This window comes from Halichondria panicea, chromosome 5 (assembly GCF_963675165.1).
Source record: "Halichondria panicea chromosome 5, odHalPani1.1, whole genome shotgun sequence".
In the NCBI taxonomy this organism is placed as follows: domain Eukaryota; kingdom Metazoa; phylum Porifera; class Demospongiae; order Suberitida; family Halichondriidae; genus Halichondria; species Halichondria panicea.
This window is the reverse complement of record NC_087381.1, coordinates 6,917,765-6,941,214: the sequence shown is the minus strand read 5'-3', so window position 1 is coordinate 6,941,214 and position 23,450 is coordinate 6,917,765. Positions and strand designations below refer to the sequence as shown.

At 46.9% G+C, this 23,450-nt stretch overlaps 4 protein-coding genes across 16 annotated transcripts in view; 1 reads left to right on the top strand and 3 right to left on the bottom strand.

The window, feature by feature from the left end:
* LOC135336007 (proline-serine-threonine phosphatase-interacting protein 1-like) overlaps window positions 1-761 on the bottom strand; it is a 54,747-nt gene extending 53,986 nt beyond the window's left edge. Inside the window, exon 1 of the mRNA XM_064531768.1 lies at window positions 749-761. The gene's annotated coding sequence lies outside the window, so the exon portion shown is untranslated. The remainder of the gene's footprint in view (window positions 1-748) is intronic.
* The window catches only part of LOC135335843 (uncharacterized), a gene marked incomplete in the record, with an annotated part of 743,773 nt that overhangs the window by 628,944 nt on the left and 91,379 nt on the right, over window positions 1-23,450 (bottom strand).
* On the top strand, window positions 18-5,180 carry LOC135335952 (uncharacterized). 13 transcript variants are annotated; one of them, XM_064531680.1, is made up of 18 exons: window positions 18-161; window positions 455-712; window positions 766-810; window positions 868-918; window positions 975-1,004; window positions 1,058-1,213; window positions 1,267-1,545; window positions 1,598-1,746; window positions 1,802-1,855; window positions 1,911-1,964; window positions 2,020-2,088; window positions 2,126-2,159; window positions 2,394-2,471; window positions 2,639-2,743; window positions 2,882-3,088; window positions 3,229-3,378; window positions 3,497-3,745; window positions 4,887-5,180. In XM_064531680.1, exons 1-18 carry the CDS (start codon window positions 74-76, stop codon window positions 4,973-4,975), a joined length of 2,145 nt encoding a protein of 714 aa, XP_064387750.1. In that variant the 5' UTR covers window positions 18-73; the 3' UTR covers window positions 4,976-5,180. The 13 variants fall into 13 exon arrangements, with proteins under 13 accessions (XP_064387750.1, XP_064387747.1, XP_064387748.1 ...); XM_064531677.1 differs by having other exon boundaries at window positions 960-1,004; XM_064531678.1 differs by having other exon boundaries at window positions 763-810.
* Window positions 5,292-23,422, bottom strand: LOC135335848 (talin-like). Its single transcript, XM_064531437.1, has 45 exons — window positions 23,271-23,422; window positions 22,954-23,073; window positions 22,672-22,747; window positions 21,749-21,846; window positions 21,291-21,420; window positions 20,945-21,082; window positions 20,078-20,220; window positions 19,668-19,964; window positions 19,097-19,252; window positions 18,739-18,886; window positions 18,356-18,505; window positions 18,014-18,207; window positions 17,689-17,849; window positions 17,422-17,575; window positions 17,009-17,275; window positions 16,681-16,900; window positions 16,093-16,515; window positions 15,739-15,911; window positions 15,415-15,549; window positions 14,912-15,125; window positions 14,557-14,693; window positions 14,051-14,260; window positions 13,471-13,905; window positions 12,921-13,121; window positions 12,606-12,761; window positions 12,251-12,412; window positions 11,876-12,046; window positions 11,576-11,741; window positions 11,181-11,299; window positions 10,697-10,916; window positions 10,384-10,548; window positions 10,021-10,177; window positions 9,803-9,939; window positions 9,529-9,638; window positions 9,169-9,323; window positions 9,036-9,115; window positions 8,322-8,566; window positions 7,968-8,150; window positions 7,593-7,750; window positions 7,284-7,453; window positions 6,905-7,023; window positions 6,659-6,841; window positions 6,083-6,265; window positions 5,828-5,935; window positions 5,292-5,602 (listed from the first exon to the last, which is right to left on the bottom strand). Exons 2-45 carry the CDS (start codon window positions 23,011-23,013, stop codon window positions 5,480-5,482), a joined length of 7,590 nt encoding a protein of 2,529 aa, XP_064387507.1. The 5' UTR covers window positions 23,014-23,073; window positions 23,271-23,422; the 3' UTR covers window positions 5,292-5,479.

Here is a 23,450-nt window from a genome sequence, read left to right as displayed (position 1 = left end):
CAACTAGTCATGTCTCACTTTAAACTTTATTTCCTGGTAAACTGGCACGAGTTCAATCAACCATATCAACGCTATGAAGACACTATATATATCGGCTCTTACAGTGCTGCTGCTGGCCAGCTATATCTTCCTAGTGGAAGGGCAGACCACCTCAGTATCAGGTAAGACTTAAGTTAAGGTTGAATGCATGCTAGATCTATCGTTGTTTTTGATGGTTGTTTGTACGTACTTACTAAGAAAGCCTGAGCTCCGGCTCCAGAATGAAGTATCGCCTGCAATTGTCAGTATTGACTCTACCAAGTACTAACCTTTAAGTAGCTCCAACCACCTCATGTACTAGAGACCAACACTTGTGACTCTTGAGATGTGGGCTTTAGAATTGTTGTTTGTACACAGAGCTAGTTTATTGGTCATTGTACTTTGTACGTTAATATGTGCAAATTGACTCTTACAGACGATTTATGGAGGGTGGTCACTTGCAATAATACTCAGTTACACTTGGCGATTGAGACAAGAGGTTGTGAACTCACCTTAGTGGGTCGAGCCTGTGTCACTCGACTACAAGAGTTGTCAGTGATCAAAGGAGTGTGCACTGCTTTGAGCGATGGTGTCACCTACGAGTGTTTAGTGAACACCACCTACACTGATCCTGTCTGTTGTCTATTGTATGAAGAGGGTAGTAGCAAACCAGTCTCCAACTCCTGCATTCCAAGTAAGTCTTTACTTGTGTCTATAATGATAATGATCGAAACTGTTCTTTAGTAGATACAACCTCCACTGAAGGCACTGAAGCTACTACTGGACCAACAGGTACGTGTACGTGTGTGCAATGGATTGTATCGATTTATTCCCTTGATGTCTGTGTAGACACTAGGACAGCCTCTACTGAACAACCCGATCTGAACAATACCTCACCAGGTACATAGTGAAGTGTATTGTTCATGTTTGGATTTGAGTAGTTTTGTTCACTCCAGAGCTCCCGCCCATGGTCGATGTGAATGATGGTAACAAGATCTCTATTATGCACGTGTGTCTAGTACCTATGTTCCATTTCCAGAGTACAATCATCCAACATGGATTGCTGGAGTCATCACTGTTTTCATTGTGTTGGTGGCATTTGTGGTATTTGTGGTAGGGCTCATCATCTGGTGGTATAGACGTAGAAGTAAACGTGATGATCAGCAGAATCGAAGACACCGTGATGGAGCTCCTAGTAAGAGTATCAGCACTGGAATTATGCGTTACGATCATGTTTTTGTTGTGCAGTGAAAAATGGAACTGATGGTGACGACAAAGTAAAGGATGGCGGTGAGGATAGCAGTAAGGTTGGTGATGCTACAAAGGATGAAACTAGTCCTGAACAAGTCAGTGTACCTATGGAGGAGTTGCTGGTTACAGTAGTCACTCTTGTCTGTTACCGTGTGTTACTCTGTGTTTTAATTAACTTGCCGGCTCAAGTTGAACCACAAGTACTTGTCACTACTACCGTCAGGAGACGTCAGCCCATGCAACAACCTGTACCAGAATCCACTAAAGTTGGAGAAGGTTTATTGGAATGCACTGTCAGCATTTTGATGACACTTTTGTATCTTTACAGACACTGGATGTCACTCTTCTAGGACGTTATCTACAACAACAGCCTCACCCACAGAGCTGCCCACAGAGCAAGGCAGCTCAGTTATACTATTTAAGACACTCACGGAAATTGAATTTGAATCAATCGAACTAGATTATAGCCCCCAAGAGGTACGTGATGTCATACCTGTTGTTGATACAGTGTTACTAACCATTGCTGCTGTAGGAACCACCTCTCCCTGGAGGAGCTCCACTGGCCCCTGAAGATAGCCCCCAAGAGGTACGTGATGTCATACCTGTTGTTGATACAGTGTTACTATCCATTGCTGCTGTAGGAACCACCTCTCCCTGGAGGAGCTCCACTGGCCCCTGAAGATAGCCCCCAAGAGGTACGTGATGTCATACCTGTTGTTGATACAGTGTTACTATCCATTGCTGCTGTAGGAACCACCTCTCCCTAGAGCTCCACTGGCCCCTGAAGATATCCCCCAAGAGGTACGTGATGTCATACCTGTTGTTGATACAGTGTTACTAACCATTGCTGCTGTAGGAACCACCTCTCCCTGGAGGAGCTCCACTCTATGGTGTGTACACTCTGTGCATGTTATAATTATGATGCAGTACATGTCAGGTACATGTCAGGTACATGTCAGGTACATGTTTAATGATGGCAATTAGGAAACCATACACTAATCGCTCCAGTGCATTTAGGGTATAAAGTGCAAAGTACACTAATTGCATGGATGATCTAAGAGTGCAATGAACTCTCTATCCAAATTGATGCTATGCTAGCATTGACATGTTGAATATCCATACAGAGTCTAAAGGTCATACCCAAAAATTTGGACTTTTGATGACGCCTGTCGTGCAACGTCATGTGCAGAATACGACTCCAGGTGAGCATCTGTGTACTTATAAGTAAGTCCGTTATGGCAGTCACCGCAAATAGGAACAGTATGCATATCTATCTACATGTTCTATAGCTGTGACATGCACGTGTGGTTACTATGACCTAGGCTATTGTGGTAGGTGTGCTTAGATGACCCACATTTATCGTTCTCAGATGTCCAAGAGCCAGTAACCTGCCAACAGAAAGACAAGATCGTGGAAGAAGATGTGTCAAGTGTTAGCAGTGTGGCCCAGGATCAACAGAGCTGCGTTGTATCAGGTACACTCACGCACACACATCTCATGCACATCTCATGCACATCTCACGCACATCTCATGCACATCTCTAGTACCTCAGTGCACTATCAATACATGTACATGTTGGTATGCATGGTGAGATCACATATTCATTCCTTAGATGGCCAGGAGACATCACCAGTAGAGAAGGTCAGGATGGGAGGGAACACCTCGAGTGCTGTACCTCATACAGCACCAGTAGAGAAGGTCAGGATGGGAGGGAACACCTCGAGTGCTGTACCTCATACAGCACCAGTAGAGAAGGTCAGGATAGGAGGGAACACCTCGAGTGCTGTACCTCGTGAGCAACAGAGCCGCTTCAAGACAGGTACACTGAATATATGCATGCATGCAATATCTACATTGATTAGTACCCGTACATGTACAATACAAATGATGCTTTCCAGTCACTTACTTTGCTTGTAAACTGTACACAAACCCTCACACATGCACACATGACTGTTCTAGATGACCAGACTTGTGGCTCTGTCTCCAGAATAAAGAAGTTCCAGTTTGTCCCTGCTCTGTTTGGTGCTGTAGTTGTGGCCATCACATGCATCCTGACTCTGGCCACGTGTGTCCACACAGACCCAGCTGCCGTTCTCCATCCCACTCTGGGTAAGTGATTCTTGCTAGTTATAGTCCCACAGAAATACTGAGTCCAGCTATTGTTACATGTACATGTCACAATTACATCTTATAAATGATTTATCAGAAGTTCTTATTTATCATACAGCCGGGAAGTACCGATGGCTTGATAGAGGCTCGCCCTGGATTGCCTGGATTGGTGACCGCTACCTGTCTTATCCCCACGAGGACATGTTCCATCCTCCTAACCATCAACCAGCTTTATACTGTGTTGTTACAGCGATGACCCTCACCGTGACGATGACCCTGACCCTGGCTACATGCATCCAACATTATCAGACTAGGCTCACCCATTCTCCTCCCGCTGTGACCGCTGTGAACTATTGGGCCTTCCCAGGTGAGTGCTTTATACTTATAACATTGTAACTCACTATAAACCATTAATTACTTCCATATAAAAGTTGCTATAATCATGTACTGTGTGTGTTGTGTTGTTCTTGGGTTAGGGTTAGGGTTAGAGGGGTGGGGTCGCAGTACCCACGCACACACAGGTCTAAAGGGTTAGGGTTAAGGTTAGGGGGGTGGGGTCGCAGTACCCATGCACACACAGGTCTAAAGGGTTAGGGTTAAGGTTAGGGGGGGTCGCAGTACCCATGCACACGCACACACAGGTCTAGGGTTAGGGGGGGTCGCAGTACCCACGCACACACAGGTCTAAAGGGTTAGGGTTAAGGTTAGGGGGGGTCGCAGTACCCACGCACACGTACACACAGGTCTAGGGTTAGGGGGGGTCGCAGTACCCACGCACACACAGGTCTAAAGGGTTAGGGTTAAGGTTAGGGGGGGTCGCAGTACCCACGCACACACAGGTCTAAAGGGTTAGGGTTAAGGTTAGGGGGGGTCGCAGTACCCATGCACACGCACACACAGGTCTAGGGTTAGGGGGGGGTCGCAGTACCCACGCACACACAGGTCTAAAGGGTTAGGGTTAAGGTTAGGGGGGGTCGCAGTACCCACGCACACGTACACACAGGTCTAGGGTTAGGGGGGGTCGCAGTACCCACGCACACACAGGTCTAAAGGGTTAGGGTTAAGGTTAGGGGGGGTCGCAGTACCCACGCACACACAGGTCTAAAGGGTTAGGGTTAAGGTTAGGGGGGGGGGTCGCAGTACCCACGCACACACAGGTCTAAAGTATAGTCAAATAGACAGCTATACAAAATAATGGCCAGGAAGTTCTGTGGTCAGTTTTTAGATCGAAACTCCCACGAGATCAATTCTTACTATATATACTGTAGCAACTGTGTAGGAAGTAACCTTTCAACTCTCAACTCTCATTGTCAATGTCTATATGAGAGGTGAGAGTTGATTTCATACAGAATTGTTCACGAGCTAGGGATCTCGCCTACACACCAAATCCAATAATTATGGCGAAGTTAGCAATATCATGGGAGTTATACGAACATGTTCATGATGCACCATTATCAACATGATGCACAATGTGGTATGGACATTATTAGTTCCTCTCTTCATTGCAGCAGCAGCAGGTGATCAGATGTATGCCCGCCCCCTCACTACCCCTCGCCCTCATCCACTGGAGCATGCTGCAGGGCGTGTGCATGGATAATCAGTACACTAGCTGACTCGTGTGTTAGCATAGGAGTGTAATTGAATCTTGATATATAATTATAGAACTTGGTAGAAGAAAAAACTAACTGTTAAGTTGTACACTTGTTAGTTAAGAATAGACAGCTATATTTTTATAATTGTGACTAATATGCTATCTATAATTTCGCATCTTGAAAAACGTAAAATGTTGCACCTCATGAAAATGTCCCGCTGTACAGAGACCTCCTAGCTAATGACTATTATTACCCTCGAGCTATACTGAGCATGCAGAGACTTCCTATAAGACCATTATTACCCTCGAGCAACTTTCAACATTATTTAATTAACAATATTCATTTTACAAAATTACACGGCTGCTAGACTACATCAACTCATGAGAGCACACACTAACTGCGTGCTTCACAACTATAGCTCTGTATAATGTAACACTGCAATAGTCAAATCATCTACTCTAATATTTTTATTATTATAATAATCAAATGGTATTGTTCTGGTCAAGTCTTTACTTGCCACGGCGAATGGCGTAGAGCTGCTCCATGACCTTCTCCAGTTCACGCTGCTTCTTAGCCATCTCCTCCTTCAGCTCTAGCTCCTGTCTGAACTTGTTCATCACCTTGCCCTTGAGCTGTACGTGGGAGTGTGTGTGTGGGTGGAGGGGGCGGTGTGAGGTGTGTGGAGGGGGCAGCTATCACACAGAGATACACACGTACACATGTACTGCCATCTACACACTCGAGGACTTCGGTATCCTTTACCCATAACTTGAAATAGGAAATAAATTAATACGCTTTGTACCTAAGATCTGCGACTACTCTAAACCACACCCCTCCCATGCAGTCTCCATGGTTACCTGAGGTCCGCCACTGGCCATGACGGCTGCCTCGGTGGATCTGGCGGATGCTTGTTGGGCTGAGTTGACCAACGCCTCCGTGGCTTTCTTGACAGCTGCTCCAGCCATCTATAATAGAGCAATAATAATGAATGTTGCTAAACAATCAAAGGCCTATATAAATATTGAGTTGCAATGCAGTCATTTGCTATCAGTATGCACAATGACAGTATAGTTAATAATATATAACCACACCCACTGACCACACCCACATACCTGGAGTCTCTTGTTATTCTCAGAGCGAGCATCAGCCTTGACTTGACACGCAATGAGTAGCTGTGCGGTTGAGGCAGCCACAGCTTTGGCAGCCACAATCAGTTTATCCTCCTCCGCCTCACCCTGGACCATCATGTTGGCAGACTCACACAAATTGCTAGTGGCAGCAGCTACCAGCTTAGCCTGCGGAGGGGGACGGAGGGGGTTACGGTATTGTAATATTGAAATGTGTTGAAGGTACATTAATACGACAATAATTATAAAGGTCAGGTCCCATTTAAGTGCTTTGCAAACAACCCGGCCCTCCACTAGGTATGCACAAACAACCCGGCCCTCCACTCAGTGTAATCTTATATCACTGCTTACATTGATAGTGAAAGACCGAAATCCATGAATTTAACAAAAGCTAAATTTTCCCCAAAATGTTTTTGTAGCTATCTTTAAATATCCCAATATGATGCATTCAAGCTCTCAAAATTACCTTTCCGATACAAGTTCTGTGATAGCACTTTGTACACAATAACCATGCACACACAGTATCTTAGCTCTGAGTAGTGTGCCCCTCCCATCACTTACAGCGGAGACTAGACCCTCTGACCACTGACTGTCCTCTGACTTTGGTTCACAGCTCAGCCTGCCCTGTGCCACCAGCTCCCTCTGTGCAGCACTGGCATTCCTCACTAGGGAAGACGTTGCCTTGGCGATGTTCTTAGCAGCTTTCAGGATCTGCTCCTCGAAGTTGAGGCTCTCGTCAGCGTGCTGTGTGTGTGGATAGTGTGTGTGTGTGTGTGGGCGGGTGTGTGTGTGGGAGCGGTTACTTACCACTCTTTCTCTTGGCTTTAGTTCCGCTAGTTTTCTAGCAGCTTCTTCGATAGAGGCAGCAGCTTGCAACAACTCAGTCTCAGCAATCACGTTGGGATCTGATTGGTCGACCCAGTCACCTGAAAAAGGGGGTGTGCTAATAATATTTTAACACCATACATATATAGCGGGTTATTTTGGGTATTTAATGGTAGAAATGTTCGTATTTAGAGCATCAATCGGAGCAAAGTTATAACAGCGAAATTATTATGTGCAATTGTTCTACAATGCACGTCACAATTCTGAGCTGTACGAATATTTAGAATACGAATAATTTGGTAGTTGGTACAATCATTATAATGATACAAGATACGAGGACAGTAACCATGACAACACGTACTCTTGAGTTTCTCTGCTCCATGTACCAACTCTCCCACGGCATTGGCCACTTCTTTAGAGTAGGTTGCTAGTTTGGCCTTGTTGGCAGCAGTAGGGGCTATGGCTATCTGCTTGACCAACTCCAGTAGAGCTTTGAATGCTAACACACAGTCACGACCAGCTCCCATTAGTCTGTAGTGGTGTCATGTGGTAAGAGGGTACAGTCATGTGATACGCACACACACACACGCACACGCACGCACACACACACACGCACACGCACGCACACACACACACACACACACACACACACACACACACACACACGTACTTTGACTTATCATCATCGTCAGCTGCAAAGGCAGTAGCCTTGCACATCGTGAGTAGATCAGCGACTGACTTGTTACCAATGTTAGCACAGGCTGAGATGTTCTCTTGTTTGAGGGAGTTGCCAGCGGACACGGCTTTAGCAGAAGCAAACGTGATACCCTATACACAAGATAATCACACTGACAATATTATAACAGCTGTCTTGTAGTGAAGGTCATTGTTATAAACTACTCAGCAACAAAGAAAGTTAGCTCCGAAAACAGATCTGATTTAGAAAACAAACAAACCCAGTTTATATGTAGCCTACCAGAAGATGGACAATTTGGGCCCGAAATACTACGAGTGTCAGACCACACCCATCTCAGACCACACCCACCTTGGTGGACCTGATGAGGTCCTCTGGTCCAGCAGTCACTGTTGGTTTGTTGGGGGACATGAACTCTGTGAGGTTGGTCTCAATGGCCTCTATGGTGTTCTCCAGGGAGCGCACCACACGACCCGACTCCTCCTCAACATTCTTGACTGTCTTGAGGAGAGAGGATACCTTACTCACCATCATCTAGGGGGGGGTGTGGAGTCAAAGGTCGTGCAGGGACATCACAGTATGTGCAAACGTGTACTAACAACACAGAACATACACATAATTATATAGACAGTAACCAAATCACTGTAACTGTATCATATGTAGTATATATATCGTAACGCCCGGCCTATTCTAAATATAGCCCACCTTAGCGGAGGTCTTGAGTCCCTCCATGGCAGGGTCAGTGTGACTCTTGCCAGAAGCAGAACGAGTTGCACCAATCAGATTGCCCAGAGCATTAGCTACGTCCTTGACAGCAGTCAGCAACAGCAGCTGTGCCTCCATGTCCTCAGAGCCGAGGTCAGCAGCGGCTAGCTTGACATGTTCAGCTTCCAGTGAGATGGTCTTGACAGCACTACGAGCAGCCTCTGCTAGCTGCTCCTGGGTACCACCTGATGGGGGGTAGTGAGGGGGGGGGCAATCATTAGATAGGCCTGTCCTAGGGGGTAGTGATGGGGGGGGGGCAATCATTAGATAGGCCTGTCCTAGGGGGTAGTGATGGGGGGGGGGCAATCATTAGATAGGCCTGTCCTAGGGGGTAGTGATGGGGGGGGGGCAATCATTAGATAGGCCTGTCCTAGGGGGTAGTGATGGGGGGGGGCAATCATTAGATAGGCCTGTCCTAGGGGGTAGTGATGGGGGGGGGGGGGGGCAATCATTAGATAGGGGTAGTGATGGGGGGGGCAATCATTAGATAGGCCTGTCAAAAATTGTGAGATTGGACAATCTTTCACTGAGTTACGGGCACTCAAAGTTCACAAGCCAATTCTAAAATCATGTTTTCCACCATCAACAGAACATTTGTGCTGCTACACACACACACACACACACACGTACATGTCACTATATTGTTATAATTACCAGCACTGCTGACGAGTCTCTTGGTGTTCTCCACCAGAACCTTGGCCGTCTCTAGGACAGCAACACGATGCTCTGGGAACCTACGCAGGAAGGGGGGTGGCATTATATGAGACCACACCCACATATGGCGTACCTTGATGTGGAATCCTCTGGGTTGAGAGCACCTGCTGTACAGAACATGGCCGTGGTCTCCAGGTCTCCCACGATGGACGTGATGGACGTGATGGCTTCATTGCATGCTTGAGTGCCCACTGCACCGGCTTGTAGCGCAGCAATCACTCCCGACACCTGTGTGTGTGTGTGTGTGTGTGTGTGTGTGTGTGTGTGTGTGTGTGTGTGTGTGTGTGTGGGAGCACAAACAGTTGAAACGTACATGCATACAGCTAATGATTCAAGTTATGGACAGTCAACATTTAATTTTTAGCTACATGTATTAAATAAAAACACAACACTTTTACGTTAGACATGCATCACTATGGCAACAGGTACGTACCTTCTCAGTGACGACCTTGGCAGCATCAGAGAGAGCTCTCTTGGAGGGCTGGTCCTCTGGGTTACCTTGCACATTAGCGGCACAGTACACCATGTCCTTACTGGCAGTACCTGGACGAGGGAAAGGGGTGTGGCTTTAGAACTATGGAGGTTTTAGAACTATTACCAACTATGGGCTACAAGAATCAATATCAATTTTAGAGCAGTGTCTAATTATAGTAACCAATGTGAATAACTACTCTTGAGTGGGCGTGTGTGTGTGTGAGTGGGTGTACCGAGGTTCAGTGCAGATGTGTGCAGTGTGGAGGTGAGGTCAGCACTGTCAACGGTTGCTAGAGCACCACGAGTATCATCCACCAACTGAGTGTACGAGTCAGTGAGGAGACGACTGTTGGAGGCCATGTCATTAGGGCTGTGTGGGTGGGGGTCAAAAGGTCAAAGTACACAGTGGGACAAGAGGTCAAAGTACACATGTAGTACAGCATGTACTTACCTTGATGATGACTTGAGCACTAGTTCTTGGGCATGCTTCACTACTTCCTTGCACTTCTTGAAGGTCTCACTCTGGTAGTCAGTGTAGGACTGGAGCACCTCCCCTTCCAGTGGAATGTCTAGTCTGCCCATAGCCTTGTCTATCTCATCAACCATGCCTGTGTGTGTGGTGTGTGGAGGGGGCGTGTGTGTGTGTGTGTGTGTGTGTGTGTGTGTGTGTGTGTGTGTGTGTGTGTGTGTGTGTGTGTGTGAAGGCTTCACTAGCTGTCTACAACAGAACAAACTAATGCTCATTGAAATATTTCCGGATCATTGATACAGATTGCATATGAAACCATGCCCATATATGGTAAGCCACACCCACCTGTAATAAGCCCTGCCTCTCCTCCGGCTTGCTCCAGTGTGTATGTCAGCTCATTGACTGCTTTCTGCATGAACGATGCCTTTTCATCGACCTTGCCGTGAGCTGTTGTGTTCTTGGGGTTTCCCCCTGCATCCTTGGCAGCGTACATCAGCTCAACAGCACTCTCTGTAGACATGGAATATATCACTCGTTTAATATCAGAACTGTTATTTCGAACAAGCATTCACTTAATTGGATACTGATGCCAGGTGAGCGTAGGTATAAAATTATAAAAAAAAGGTCTAGAAAAACATATTCATAATATTTTACTGACCAGTGAGTGTTTTTGTCTGCTCGAGTAGTTTGGTTTGCATCTGTGAGGAGGAGGTGCGTGAAGCCGCACCCACTGCCGCCCCCGCAAGTGACGGGAACAGGTTAGCCATGGCCGTCACTTGATGACCGAGCTTCTCAGCCTCGCCCTTAGCAGCCGTTGCTAGGGGCTTGATGGTGTCGCCAACGTTAGAGGAGGTCTCCAACATTTGCTCTTGAAAGCCCTGGAAAGAATTAACTATTAAATTACAAAGAAATATAGAAATTATTAAGTACTTAATTAAACTTCAAAGAGTGGTTTGGATAATGGTTGTCACAATAAATCATCCCTAGGAACAATATTGTCTTTCTAACTCTTATCAGCTCTATACAATGATTTATAGAAAGAAGCATCTTTTAACAAGGAATCCAATGGTATATGAAGACAAAGTTATGACAACCTGACGAGGGCCAGACTCAACATGCCCAGCATGCTAGTTGTGGTGTACCTGCAGACTGGAGGAGACGTGAGGTTGCAGCTGCTGACTCATGGCAGACAGCACTGCTTGGTCGATCTGGTTGATGGTCCTGTTCAACTGATCGATGGCATCATCACACTCGTTCTGACCTGTGGGGGGGGGGCGAGGTAACCCAGGGCAACCATCTCTGACTAGCCACAGTCAGTACACATGCACTGTACATTCTCTTCAACTTATCTGAATACTAGAAACCCACAAAATTTGCCCACAAGCAAAAAGGCTACTTCATGTATGCCGTTTGGATAGCTACTTGTGAGAACACATAATTTAGATTCAGATATGTTTCCTTTGCCCCTGACACACACACACACACACACACACAGTGACAGACGTGGACACACACACACACACACACAGTGACAGACCTGGGCATTTCTCCCTGATGGCTTGGATGAGTCCCTTCATGGCATCGGCCACTGCCTTGGTATGAGAGGCAAGTAGCTGCCACATGGGAGGGTCATTGGGGTTGAGGGCCAGGCTCTTAGCAGAGGACAGCAGACTAGTGCTAGACTTGTTTACATTCTTACCAGCCTAGAGGGAGTAAAATAAATATGGTTTTATAAATCATGTTGCATCCATTGTTCCTTAAATTTAACCAAGGATTTGCCAGGTGTGCCTCACCACATATATGCCCACACCACACACACACACAACCGCCCACTCACCATGAGGATGGGTTCTTGTGCCAGACGTGCTTGAGCGGATATCTTGGCGGGGGTGGATGCAAACTGTGGACTAGACGCGAATGTTGTGAGGCTCTCCACCGCCTCCACGAGTGGGCGGGTGTTCTCAGCACACGCACGACGATTAGTGTCGTTCAGTTCTCCAGCGAGAGCCTGGGGTCATAGAGGTCAATACATACATACATAAGGGGGTGGGGTCATAGAGGTCAATACATGCATACATGCATACATGAAGGGGTGGGGTCATAGAGGTCAATACATGCATACACATAATAATGCTAAATACTAGGATGTTCCCAACACAAGTTATGGACAATCTAAGTTAGCGCTGAATGCTGATGTAATGAAGTGACGTACCTTAATGTTCTTGACGAGGTTGGCAGTGCTGTTGGCCACTTCTTTGGCTGCTTGGACAAAGTGTTTCTTTGCCACAGGGTTGGAGGTCTTGCTACTAGCTTGCTTACAAGCATTGCACAGAACACTGGTGTGTTTAGCAATCACCGTGGCAGCAGCCAACACCTGAGGGGGGGGGGGGGTAGTGTTAGGGGGGTAGTGTGAGGGGGGGCAGTGTGAGGGGGGTTAGTGAGGGGGGGGGGTAGTGTGAGGGGGGGTAGTGTGAGCAACTCTCAAGATCACTGTTCTTGAAATAAACTATTAAAAGCAACCAGGCTCAATTTAAAATTATAGGAATATTATAATACTGCTTATATACCTGTTGCTGTGACGACGCTGGGTTGACGAGGCTCTGACAGGCAGTGGAGATTGCTTGTGATGCTCTGGCAAACTGTGATTGGTCAACTAGTCCAGGAGTGGCAGCCATACTTGATGAGTCAGCAATACCCACTAGATATGCAGCTTGTGCACTCGCCTACAAGGGGGAGGGGCTTGTGTGAGTGGGAGGGGCTTGTATCAAACTATCAATTCGTTTTGAAATTCTAAGTTACGGGCTCTCTACTAAAACAGCTGAAAAAAGCTTAAGATAGCTACACACAGGTAGTAATGACAGAACTTGTATGTATTCCTGTACCTCTGTTATTTTGCAGACGGCAGCTGCGGTGTTCTCAACAGCAAACCCAAACTCTTCGTGAGCTCCCTTCTTGGCGTGTGTGGTGAGCAGTGCTCCGGCTTCCCCGATTATCTTGGACTTCTCTAGCACGAGGTCAAGACAGTCAAAGTATGAGAGGTCATTGACAGGCTCGTTAGGGTTGTCAAGTACGGGGGCGGCAGCCTACAGGGGAAGTGGGTGTGGTCAATAACATACACTGTACATGTATCAATACATACGGTAGTATTAAACCATGGGACCAACGGAACTAAAATATGGCCATTCAAAGATACTTTATTTATCACTGGATTAGTATCAGAATCGCTCTGTAAAAAGGGAAATTAATTAATTACTGCGTGATACAAAATAATACCAAAGCAGCAAATGATATCTTTATACGTTAGAACAATTGAATTGATAATGTAACTAAGAAGCACAATACATGAGGAGTACTAACATTAACTAACATATTAATATTGAATGCAGCCATTCTATAGTACACACGATATACATGTACTGTCTTCACTTGTACCTCAATATTCCTGAGAGCATTGTCACACTCTTTCTGTCCTGGACCAGAGCTAGAGCACAAGTTGAGCAGAGAGTTGATGGCATCAGTCACTGAGCGTGCGGCCGCTGCCAGCTGGTTCATGACATTGGGAGCATTGGGATCAGCAGAGATAGCCTTAGCAGCTAGTAGCAGCTTAGATGAAGACACGGATATTGTGCGCAGATACCCCAGCATGTCGCTACGGGATTGCTTGTCCTTGGATGCACCGGCCAGTGTCAGACCAGCTGTGAGCAGCTCTTCAAAGCGATCAGAGAACTTCTTAGTGGCCACTGCTTGCTGCTCAGGTGTACCCCTCGCCGCGGCAACGACCTCTGTACCCGCAGCGTTGAGAGAGGCAGCTGCTGAACTGAGCTCATTTTGCAGTGTTTGGTATGAAGCGTTTCCGGCACTTGGGAACTAGTTGAGTGGACGTGGAGTGGGCGTGTGTGTGGGGAGTGTGAGGAAGGAGTTAGAATAGAAATAGAGAATAATAGCACAACTACAAATTCGTTATACACTGTACACGCACACGCCCACACCACACATGCACACACACCCACACCTTTCCACTCTGCAGTCTTCGTGATGCCTCAGCGATTGCCTTGATGGCATGATCAAACTCGATCTGCCCAGGCAGACAGTTGACCACTTGATTGAGAGCTTGAGACACGGCTTTGGCTGCTTGTGCGAGCCTCACTTGCTTGTTAGGGGCGTTGGGATCTTGTACGGCTGCCTTAGCCTCCGATATGAGCGCTACACTCTGGTCCATCACCTGACATAAAGGGGGAGTGGCTATCGTAATGGATAGGTCACAACATACTATGGTAACCGGTGGGCTAGTGACCGACCAGTGTGGTACTAGTATCAGCACATGTACATGTATAGACATAGTACATATTTTGTATAAGTACAATAAGGATTGCAAGTTGTCGCATAAATCACAATTAAAAGACACTCAAATAGTGAGCATGCAATTCCCCATGCTTTGCATGCAACTTAGAAACGCAATCAATACTTGATTCTCAACCATGATTATATAGAGTGCACAGTATTCATTATTGTCCACACCTGTTGAGCGGTGGAGAGGATGTACTCCTGTGTCTGTGTGTTCTTGGAGCCAGCAGCCACACCCCTCACAGCATGAGCCAACACCCTGAGGGCATTAGCTGTGTCCCTGGAGGCTATCCCAGTGTAGTTCTCATTACCTGTGTACAGGGGCACACGTATTAGCTGAGGTTCTATTAGCAGCAATCTCTTTGACAGCCCGTAACTTTAGTTTAGATGAATCAATCTTAAAGCTAAAACATTCCTTCAGTAGCTCTAGGAGAGGTCTATCACATGACAAGTTTAGATTGCTGATACCACACCCACCCACCCACACCCACTCACCCACCCACACCCACCCACCCACACACACACACACCTTGGTTAGCGGCAGTGAGCAGTTGAGCCATGGATGACCCGACAGTCTTGGAGGTGGCTCCTAACTCCAGGGCACAGTTCTCCACTGTTTCCCCCGGCAACGGTAGCAGCTTCCCTTGATGGGCCTCTCGTTTAGCCTCTGCCATCTCATTGGCCAGCGCACGGACGGTATCTATGGCACTATCTATCTCCAGGGACCCACATACCTCAGCAGCCTGGAGGGAATATTGGATATCATTACATTAATAACACATGTTATATACTGTACATTTAGTGAGGGTCAGAGTACAAGCACACGCCCACACACTAAATATTCGCACAGCTCAGGATGGTGACGTATTTTGTACTTACAATTTTCGGATTAATGCTCTAAATACGAAAAATTCCATCATACGAAAACAACCCGCTATATTAGATAAACTGTAGCTAACTTCAGAGTACAAGCACACACGCCCACATCACACACGCCCACACCCACATCACACACTCCCACACCACACCTACCCTTGCGGAGGCAGCCCTGAGGTCAGCGAGAGCAACGCCAGTAGCCTTGGCAAAGTTTCCTAACTGTAGAGCAGCAGCTTGATCTGTTACCGTGGGAACAGCAGCCTTAGCAGCGGCGACCATCTTTCCAGAAGGCTGTGAAATAAAAATATGACCAAATAAATGATTGCACATTTCCTGACTACTTTTAGCAATTTTCTCACAAAACATGAATAGTTTTGAAGAAGCACTTTTTCAAGGAATGTATGACTTTCAGTGAAGTTACGACAACTTTATAAGGTCAACCTCAACATGAAGACTAGATACATATCCGTGTGTACTCACTGGTATCATGGCCTGGGATGAGTTGATGAGGCCAAGTTGAGCAGCTGGACTGTCAGGGTTGTTCATTGAGAGGCGGATAGCTTGTACTAGTGATGACACTTGCTCTGCCACAGCCTTGCAATGGTTGATGAGTTGCATCTGTGAGGCTTCATTCCGATTGGTCGCTCCAGCTCCTAGAGGTACAATAAGCTTGGTACACTGTACTGTGCACACACAGTTAGCTATGAACAGGTCCAATTCCGAATAGAACATTTCAACCAATCACTGAAATATTATTTTCTATTTTCTTTTAGAATAATTTCTACAGTTACACCACCCACCACACACGCCCACCCACCACACACGCCCACATACCTTGAGCGGCAGCTATACACTGCGTGCACACGGCTGCAGTCTGTTTGGCCGCTATCTCCAGCTTCTTTATTGCCTTCTTCTTAAGAGCACTGGAGGCCACAGAGTTCACAAGAGCACGCAAATTCTCAGCAGCTTTTCGTACGGCTTCTTGGGTTCGGGGGTCATTTGGGTTCCTTGCTGCACCCTTTGCTGCCTCCACCATACGAGCTGTAGCGTCGGCAAGGCTCTTAGCAGCGTCTAGTAGTCTGCGTCGTGCATCAGGGTCTGTCTCGTTCTCAGCCTCTAGTCTGATGGCTCTGACCAGATCAGCCGTGGCCTTGGAGAGAGCCATGGCTTGTTGTACCATCTCCTTGGCATTGCCCATGGAGGCAAACAGTCTCTCAGTTGCCACGAGGATTGCCTCAACAGCATCGTCATAGGCACCTAGGGGGGGGGGGGGGGCATGTGTTATACACGTCATAGGTACCTAGGGGGGGGCATGTGTTATACACACACTGGTTTATCATACACCATTTAAACACAAGCTAACATAGACTACATGGAGCTAGCTTATATTCTATTGCGAAGGCTGGCACACTAGTGACTCACTTCCCTCGACAGCGTACGCTCCCTCCCTGATCTGCTCTATGAGGTTATTGAGTGCCTCAGTGACAGCTGTGGCAGCAGCACCGAGGTCCCTCAGAGCATCATCATCACCACACGCCTCCTGAGCAGCCATCACGATCTTCTCCACGGCAGCAGCCACCATCTTACAAGCCTCAATAAGCTGCTCCTGACACAGTGGGCTATCAATGCATGGGGCTAGTACCTGTGTGTGTGTGTGTGTGCGTGTGGTGTGTGTGTGGGGGGGGGGGGGGGGGTGCAGTATACCAAGATAGCAAATACTGAACAAAGATACTTGGATATAGTACCCCACCTTGGTACAGGCTATTAGTCCTTGTGTGGCCAGAGCTGTCTGTTTAGCTGACAGGATGACCTGGTTCTGGAGTGCTTGGTCATCACATTTGGCGGCAACATTGCGAGCATTGGTAACTAGGGCAGCCGTGGCACTAGCAACCGACTTAGCCATGCTCACGAGGGCTTGTTGGGTTCGAGGGTCAACTTCAGCGTCACCGGCAAGTTCTAATAGACGCCCACCAGTCGCTCCCATATCTCCGGCAGATTGAAGAAGTTGTTGACGATCCTGCAAGGTCAAAGTTCAACACACAGCGACATGTACCATGTTCTAATCATACGAAATTCAAACCACTCTATATGAAAATTCATATCATAATTCGGCTAAAAGTAATTTTTTCCCTGGTCTATAATTAGAATGAATACGGAACATACCTTCATGTTCTCTGGTTGTGCAGAGTTCAAGAGTGCAGCGGTTGCCGCGGCCAACGCACGAGCAGCTCTCAACAGCTCATCTCCTGTGGGGCCATCAGGATTGAGGGCAGCCAGTAATCGAGCAGCCTTCGCTAGCTCTGTCAGATTAGTGGAGCTGTAGGGGTTAAATAAACATTTTAATATCATTGATTTGATATTTCTCTACAATGTTGGTTAAATAGAGTTCAATATTCCACTGACAATGATGGTTAAATAGAGTTATCTCACATGGTAGTGACGGCAGATCCCACGGCAGTGTAGTTGGTGTTAGTTGGGTCCCCTCCAGTGAGTGTGATGATGGAGGCAGAGCTGGCCAGCATGGCCGCCAGGGCAGAGCTCACGTTCTGACGGGACACATCTAGTGTCGTCTGTTTCCACTTGAGCGAGGCCTGGAGGGGTTAATATATGAGGTCATGGAGGGGTTAATACACATGGGCATGGAGGGGTTAATACACATAGGCATGTACATGTGTAAAATATTGTAGAATGGAAGTAAAGACTGTGTGGGCGTGTGTGTGTGGGCGTGTGTGTGGGGGTGTAGGGGTTAACTCACAGCGTCAGATCCCAGTGGTTCTAGCACAGCGCGTGACATGAGCTCCTCGGTGGCTGTGTTAGTGGCCATCAATCCATTCCCAATGTTAGCACTGAGAGCACTCTGTGCCTCCAGTACCTGAGGGTTCATGGCTTGTGACCCTGGATGGTGGACTGTGGCAGCACTGTCCATCATAGAGCCATACTGTGGTAGACCTAGGAGGGGGGGTCACACAACCATGGATTAGAACACACACACCCACACACACACCTCCCACCCCCACACCACACACGCACACCTCCCATGCCCACACCACACACACACCCACACACACCCCCCACACCACACACAACACACACACACCTCCCATGTGCATGCCGTCTCCTCCGGCCATGTCCGGGTGTTGTGGCACTCCCTGTAGAGCCATACTGTCTTCCTCCCCGTAACCATGACCACCCTGAGTGAAGGTGGTCACATTAGCCTGTCCCCCAGCAATCAGCTCCTCCACCATCACTGCATGTAGCCAGAACTCGATAAAATAGTATGGAAAGGTAATTCTGAGAGCTATTGAATGCATCAATTAGTTTGGAAATTGGACAATCTGAACACAAATTACGGGCTCTCAAAGATAACTACTGAAATGTGGGAAAAAGGAATTGCTTTTGTTAAAGTAAAGTTGATATTATAATTACTAAACATAACCTAGCCCCGCCCACCTAGTCCCTATATAACCCAGCCCCGCCCACCTGGTTCATCGTCCTCGTCAGGAACGTCTGCATGGATTGGCTTCTTCTTCTGCATGATGATATCGATGTACCCGGCTATGAGCTGAGAGATGGTCTCCCCCTCCGTGGTTTGTACTGAGTAGAAGGACTCCGAGTAGTCACCAAAATCCTGCAAGAGGGGGCGTGGCATATTACAAGAGGGGCGTGGCATATTGTGATCACAAGCTAATAATAAGACGACACTAAACTATAATGATGTACACAAAATAAAAGAATTTATAGACAGTACATTTATGGTGCTATAGTTATGGAAGAAATATCCAAATGTCGTATAATTAGAGCGTCGTCTGTAATAGGACTTACGGTACTAACTGCTTACCAGAGTGAATGAGTTAGGTGATGCAGCCCAGCGTCTGACAGTAGTGAGGGGCCAGGTCTTGAGCACTTCCTTGGTGTTCTCATCCACACGCATGATTGACTCCCTAGTGATGCCTAGCAACCGTGGTACAAGCTTGTTACGCCCACGCATTTTCTCCTGTGAGGGGTGGGGCAAGAAACAGTGTGTGTGTGTGTGTGTGTGTACGTGGTGTGTGTGTGTGTGTGTATGTGTGTGTGTGTGTGTGTGTGTGTGTGTGTGTGTGTGTGTGTGTGTGTGTGTGTGTGTGAGAGTATCTGCTAGGAAAGCTATGACAGCTAGTTGCTTGGCTCTTTCAGCTGCCATAAACTGAAATTTGCCAATTTCGGCCCTATATTTGAGAGATAAAAGTATTTGCCAATTTGGCCATACCATGAATAATAGCCCATGGTCCAAGGCGGAAAAATGACAAATTATGGCCTCGCCAAACTTTGGGATTGAAACACATCATTTGAAAGGTCTTTTTCAAAATCATTGATATTGGATCAACGGTACTCAAGTTAATGGCTGTTGGTTCAACTACACGCCCCCTCACCTTGACGAGGAAGAAGGTGACTCCATACGTCCGCAGTGACCTGCACAGTTGGATGTAGCGGAACCGAGCATTGATCTCACTCAGGTTATGCAACTTGCGGTGATCACTGAAAATGTTCTTTTCAATTCCCTTGAGTTTCGTATACTCTGTTGGTAAGAACTCTACAAGGTTCAGGAACCCTGGTTTGTGCTTGGCCTCGTTATGATTGCCATACTGGATCTGACATTGGAGGGCTGCGAACTGTATACCCTCTTCACGCGTACAAGGATGTGTCCCGTCAATGATGGCATCACGTGACTGTGTGCGGGTAATTAGAGAGAGTAATATCGAGGATGACAACAGAATAGATGGTTTTATGAGGAGAGCACACACACCGCCCACACACACACACACCACACACACACACACACCTGGACGTAGAGAAGGTTGAGTTGAACGGGATCATTTCTGTCGACATTTTGGTCAGAAAAGAAGAACTTCTTTCTGAGTGTGAGGACGATGGTGTCCTCTATACCTTGCTCCCTCAGAGACTTGTCAGGGTTCAACCAGTTCACTATACAAGGAAAGGGGTGTGGTCATAGGGTACTAGTAGATTATTGCAGTGTCTACACAGCCCAGGAGCACACACACACAGCCACCCACACCCACACACACACACACAGCCACCCCCACCACACACACACACACACACAGCCACCCACACACACACACACACACACACACACACACACACACAGCCATATAAGCTGACACAATAGTAGTACTGATGTGTGTCAGTCAGGACAGACAATAACACAATACTGCCGCCCTTTGACTACATTCCAACCTCATAACATGACTAGCCACCATGACCATATAAGGTTACGACTGCACATGCGTCCTTGCCTGGCTTCAATGGAGGACAACACTACATCAGCATTGCCTGAACTGAGGCATGGAATTAGTCTCAAGTCTTATTTGTGTTGAGTGAGTTTGACCTTCATAAAGTTGTCATAACTTTGTCATACTTCACTGAAATTTAAAGCTTCATACACCATTGGAGTCCTTGTTAAAAAGTGCTTCTATCTATTTATGCTAACAAGCCATAATTGACCACATAACTTCCAGAGCTCAACTCAACGCAACCAGAGCAGTCTTTCCTAGAACTAGAACTGAAGCTCTACACTTGTTTACTATCATCACATGATTTAGAAGCACAGCATGTGTACAAATAGAGGCCAAGCACACAAGCTACACACCGCCCACTCAAGGCCACGCCCCCTTAATCCTACACGTACATTCGTCGTCAGTGTGTAGTTTCATCTTGAGTTTGTCCAGTCTCTTCTGATCCCTTGCCTTGTGACCTTCCCGACGCAGCGTCTGCTCTGATGTCTCCTCATCGCTGGTGAAGGAGAACTCTTCAGGGTTCTGGAGACCTATGTGTGTGGAGTGGGCGGGTGTGTGTGTGGTGGAGTGGGCGTGTGTGTGGAGCATTGAATAATAGTTGTATAAACATCGTTACAGTTTACTAACTTACATATATTGATACTATACACAGCACCAGCTGGTGGTGTGGACCACACTGAAAGCACAACTACTCTACCCTAACCGCCCCCTCAACCACTACACTCCCCGCCCCCTCACCTATCCTGGCGCACACTACCCGGGTAAGCTCAGCCACTGTCTGACTATCATCCACTAGGAGGGTCTTGATGGAACCATCCAGCGTACGCACACGCAGTGGTCGTTGCTTCTTTCGATATTCCAGTAGATCCTGTGTGTGTGTGGGGGGTGGGTGTGCGTGTGTGTGGGTAGGTGGGTGTAGTGTGTGTGTGTGTGTGTGTGTGTGTATGTGTGGGTGTGTGCGTGTGTGTGTGGGGGGGGGGGTGAATCAACAAGGTCACTGGGTACAATTACGGGCTCTCAAAGCGGCTGAAATTGGCAAAAAGCGAAAGGCTAGCCTTTGATTATGTTAAAATTGAAGGGTTCGACTAATCACATAAAGCACATCATTGGAAAGGTCATTCTGAGAGCTATTGAATGCATCAAACTGAACACAAACTACAGGTTCTCAAAGATAGCTACCCCGTCCCTCCACTTACCCCAGACTTGAGATGGTAGTACTCCAGTGTCCGACCTTGCTCCAGCCAGCGACCTTTAGTAGGGTCCTCGTCCGATTTGAACAAGCCGTACTCGTTAGCTGTAAAGGGAGGGAAGGTCGTGACCTCTAACTATTCTAGCATAGTGTACGCACAGTCTGTCAATGGTTGTTGAACTTTCCCTAAGTATGCTTGGAACAATATAGACAGCATTCCATACAGTATATATTCATTCGGATGTAGTAAAGAACAATCATTCATCCACATGCACTGCACACACACGCCCACACACAAAGCAACAGATCATGAATATAGTTATGTTATCAAGAGGGCGTTAGCTTTGCTGTGTCAGCATTATGCAGCCGACACACCAGCAGCAGACATAACACACTTATCATGAGTTAATTGCATTTCTCAGGTATAACTATTTGCAGACAAACTGGGCATGATATTTGTCAGACGTGCCAAACCATCGAATGTTATTATTTAGCAAAGAACACAGTACACTAGCTGTATAGGTGATGGCCAGGTTTCCATGGCAACTGCACGGTAAGCTACCAGGAATGATTGGAATGTTACAATCTATAATATCCTGACCACAAACATACACACACACACAAAGGACACTGTCATGCTAATGAGTGGGCTAATGAGTGGGCTGTGCCCTTTATGTACGCTCGTTAGGGGACACATATCACACACACGCCCACACACACAAACAAACTACTAACAGATAACTTATCAATTAACATCGTTAGCGTCTAAAGCTTTCAAAACTGAAATTAATCGTTTATTTAAATAAGTGCTAAAAAACAAACAATGTTTAGACATTGGATGCCCACGCAGTATCGTTGTGTGTGGGCGTAGCACTAACGGTATCATAAGGACGCAGGTTACATATGGACACAGGTTATATAGTGACTCACGTTGCCCTGACGCAGCATCCGGCACACGCTCGCGTATGAGTCGACAAGCATCATAGACTATCATAGTCTCATCAAACTGTGTGTGTGGAGAGTGTGTGTGTGTGTGTGTGTGAGTAGTGAAGGACATGTGTGAGCAGTGGAGGCGTGTGTGAGTAGTGGAGGCATGTGTGAGTAGTGGAGGCGTGTACTTAGTGGAGGTGTGTAACTAGTGGAGGCGTGTGCTTAGTGGAGGTGTGTGACTAGTGGAGGCGTGTGACTAGTGGAGGGTGTGTGGTAGTATACCTGCATTGTCTTGACATTGTTGCTCTTGACAATGTTTATCTTGAGTGAGACTGTAGCCATCTTGATTGCCTAGCACCAGACGGCCCGGGGCAGTAGCAAACCAGTACACGTACCTAGTGCCTGTGTGGTGTGTGTGTACGCATGTAATAAAGCACTACAATAAATAGTTCAATAGGTGAATTGCAACTCCCTAAGTGCATGCAATGCAAAGCTCCAGACACTATTTGTATTTTAATATAAAAGGACCTCCCACCAAACAGTACACAAGTTTACAACAGCTACGATTAGTCATTATTTTATATGCTCATTAATCTCACAATTATTCCAACGTCCACGAGTGAGCAGGAACCGTACAGGTACTAGGTAGTTGTTGTACTAAAAGCTTTGTCAAGTTTATACTCTTTCTCTGTGTGTACAAGCTGTACTGTACAGTGTGCCTCATTACGCATGCGCAGTAGGTATGGGCTACACCCTTTTCGGGGCGTTTTCGCACAATT

Bases quoted from the DNA above. Each gene is read 5' to 3' on its own strand.
- LOC135335952 (XM_064531675.1), top strand. From the start codon at position 74: ATGAAGACACTATATATATCGGCTCTTACAGTGCTGCTGCTGGCCAGC. The intron at 1,214-1,266 runs GTAAGAGTATCA...TTTGTTGTGCAG, and splicing joins ACACCGTGATGGAGCTCCTA to TGAAAAATGGAACTGATGGT. The intron at 1,856-1,910 runs GTACGTGATGTC...TTGCTGCTGTAG, and splicing joins CTGAAGATAGCCCCCAAGAG to GAACCACCTCTCCCTGGAGG.
- LOC135335848 (XM_064531437.1), bottom strand. From the start codon at position 23,013: ATGGCTACAGTCTCACTCAAGATAAACATTGTCAAGAGCAACAATGTC. The intron at 19,965-20,077 runs GTGTGTGTGTGT...ACCCGCACACAG, and splicing joins TCAACCTTCTCTACGTCCAG to TCACGTGATGCCATCATTGA. The intron at 16,516-16,680 runs GTGAGTCACTAG...CCCCCCCCCTAG, and splicing joins AGCGTACGCTGTCGAGGGAA to GTGCCTATGACGATGCTGTT.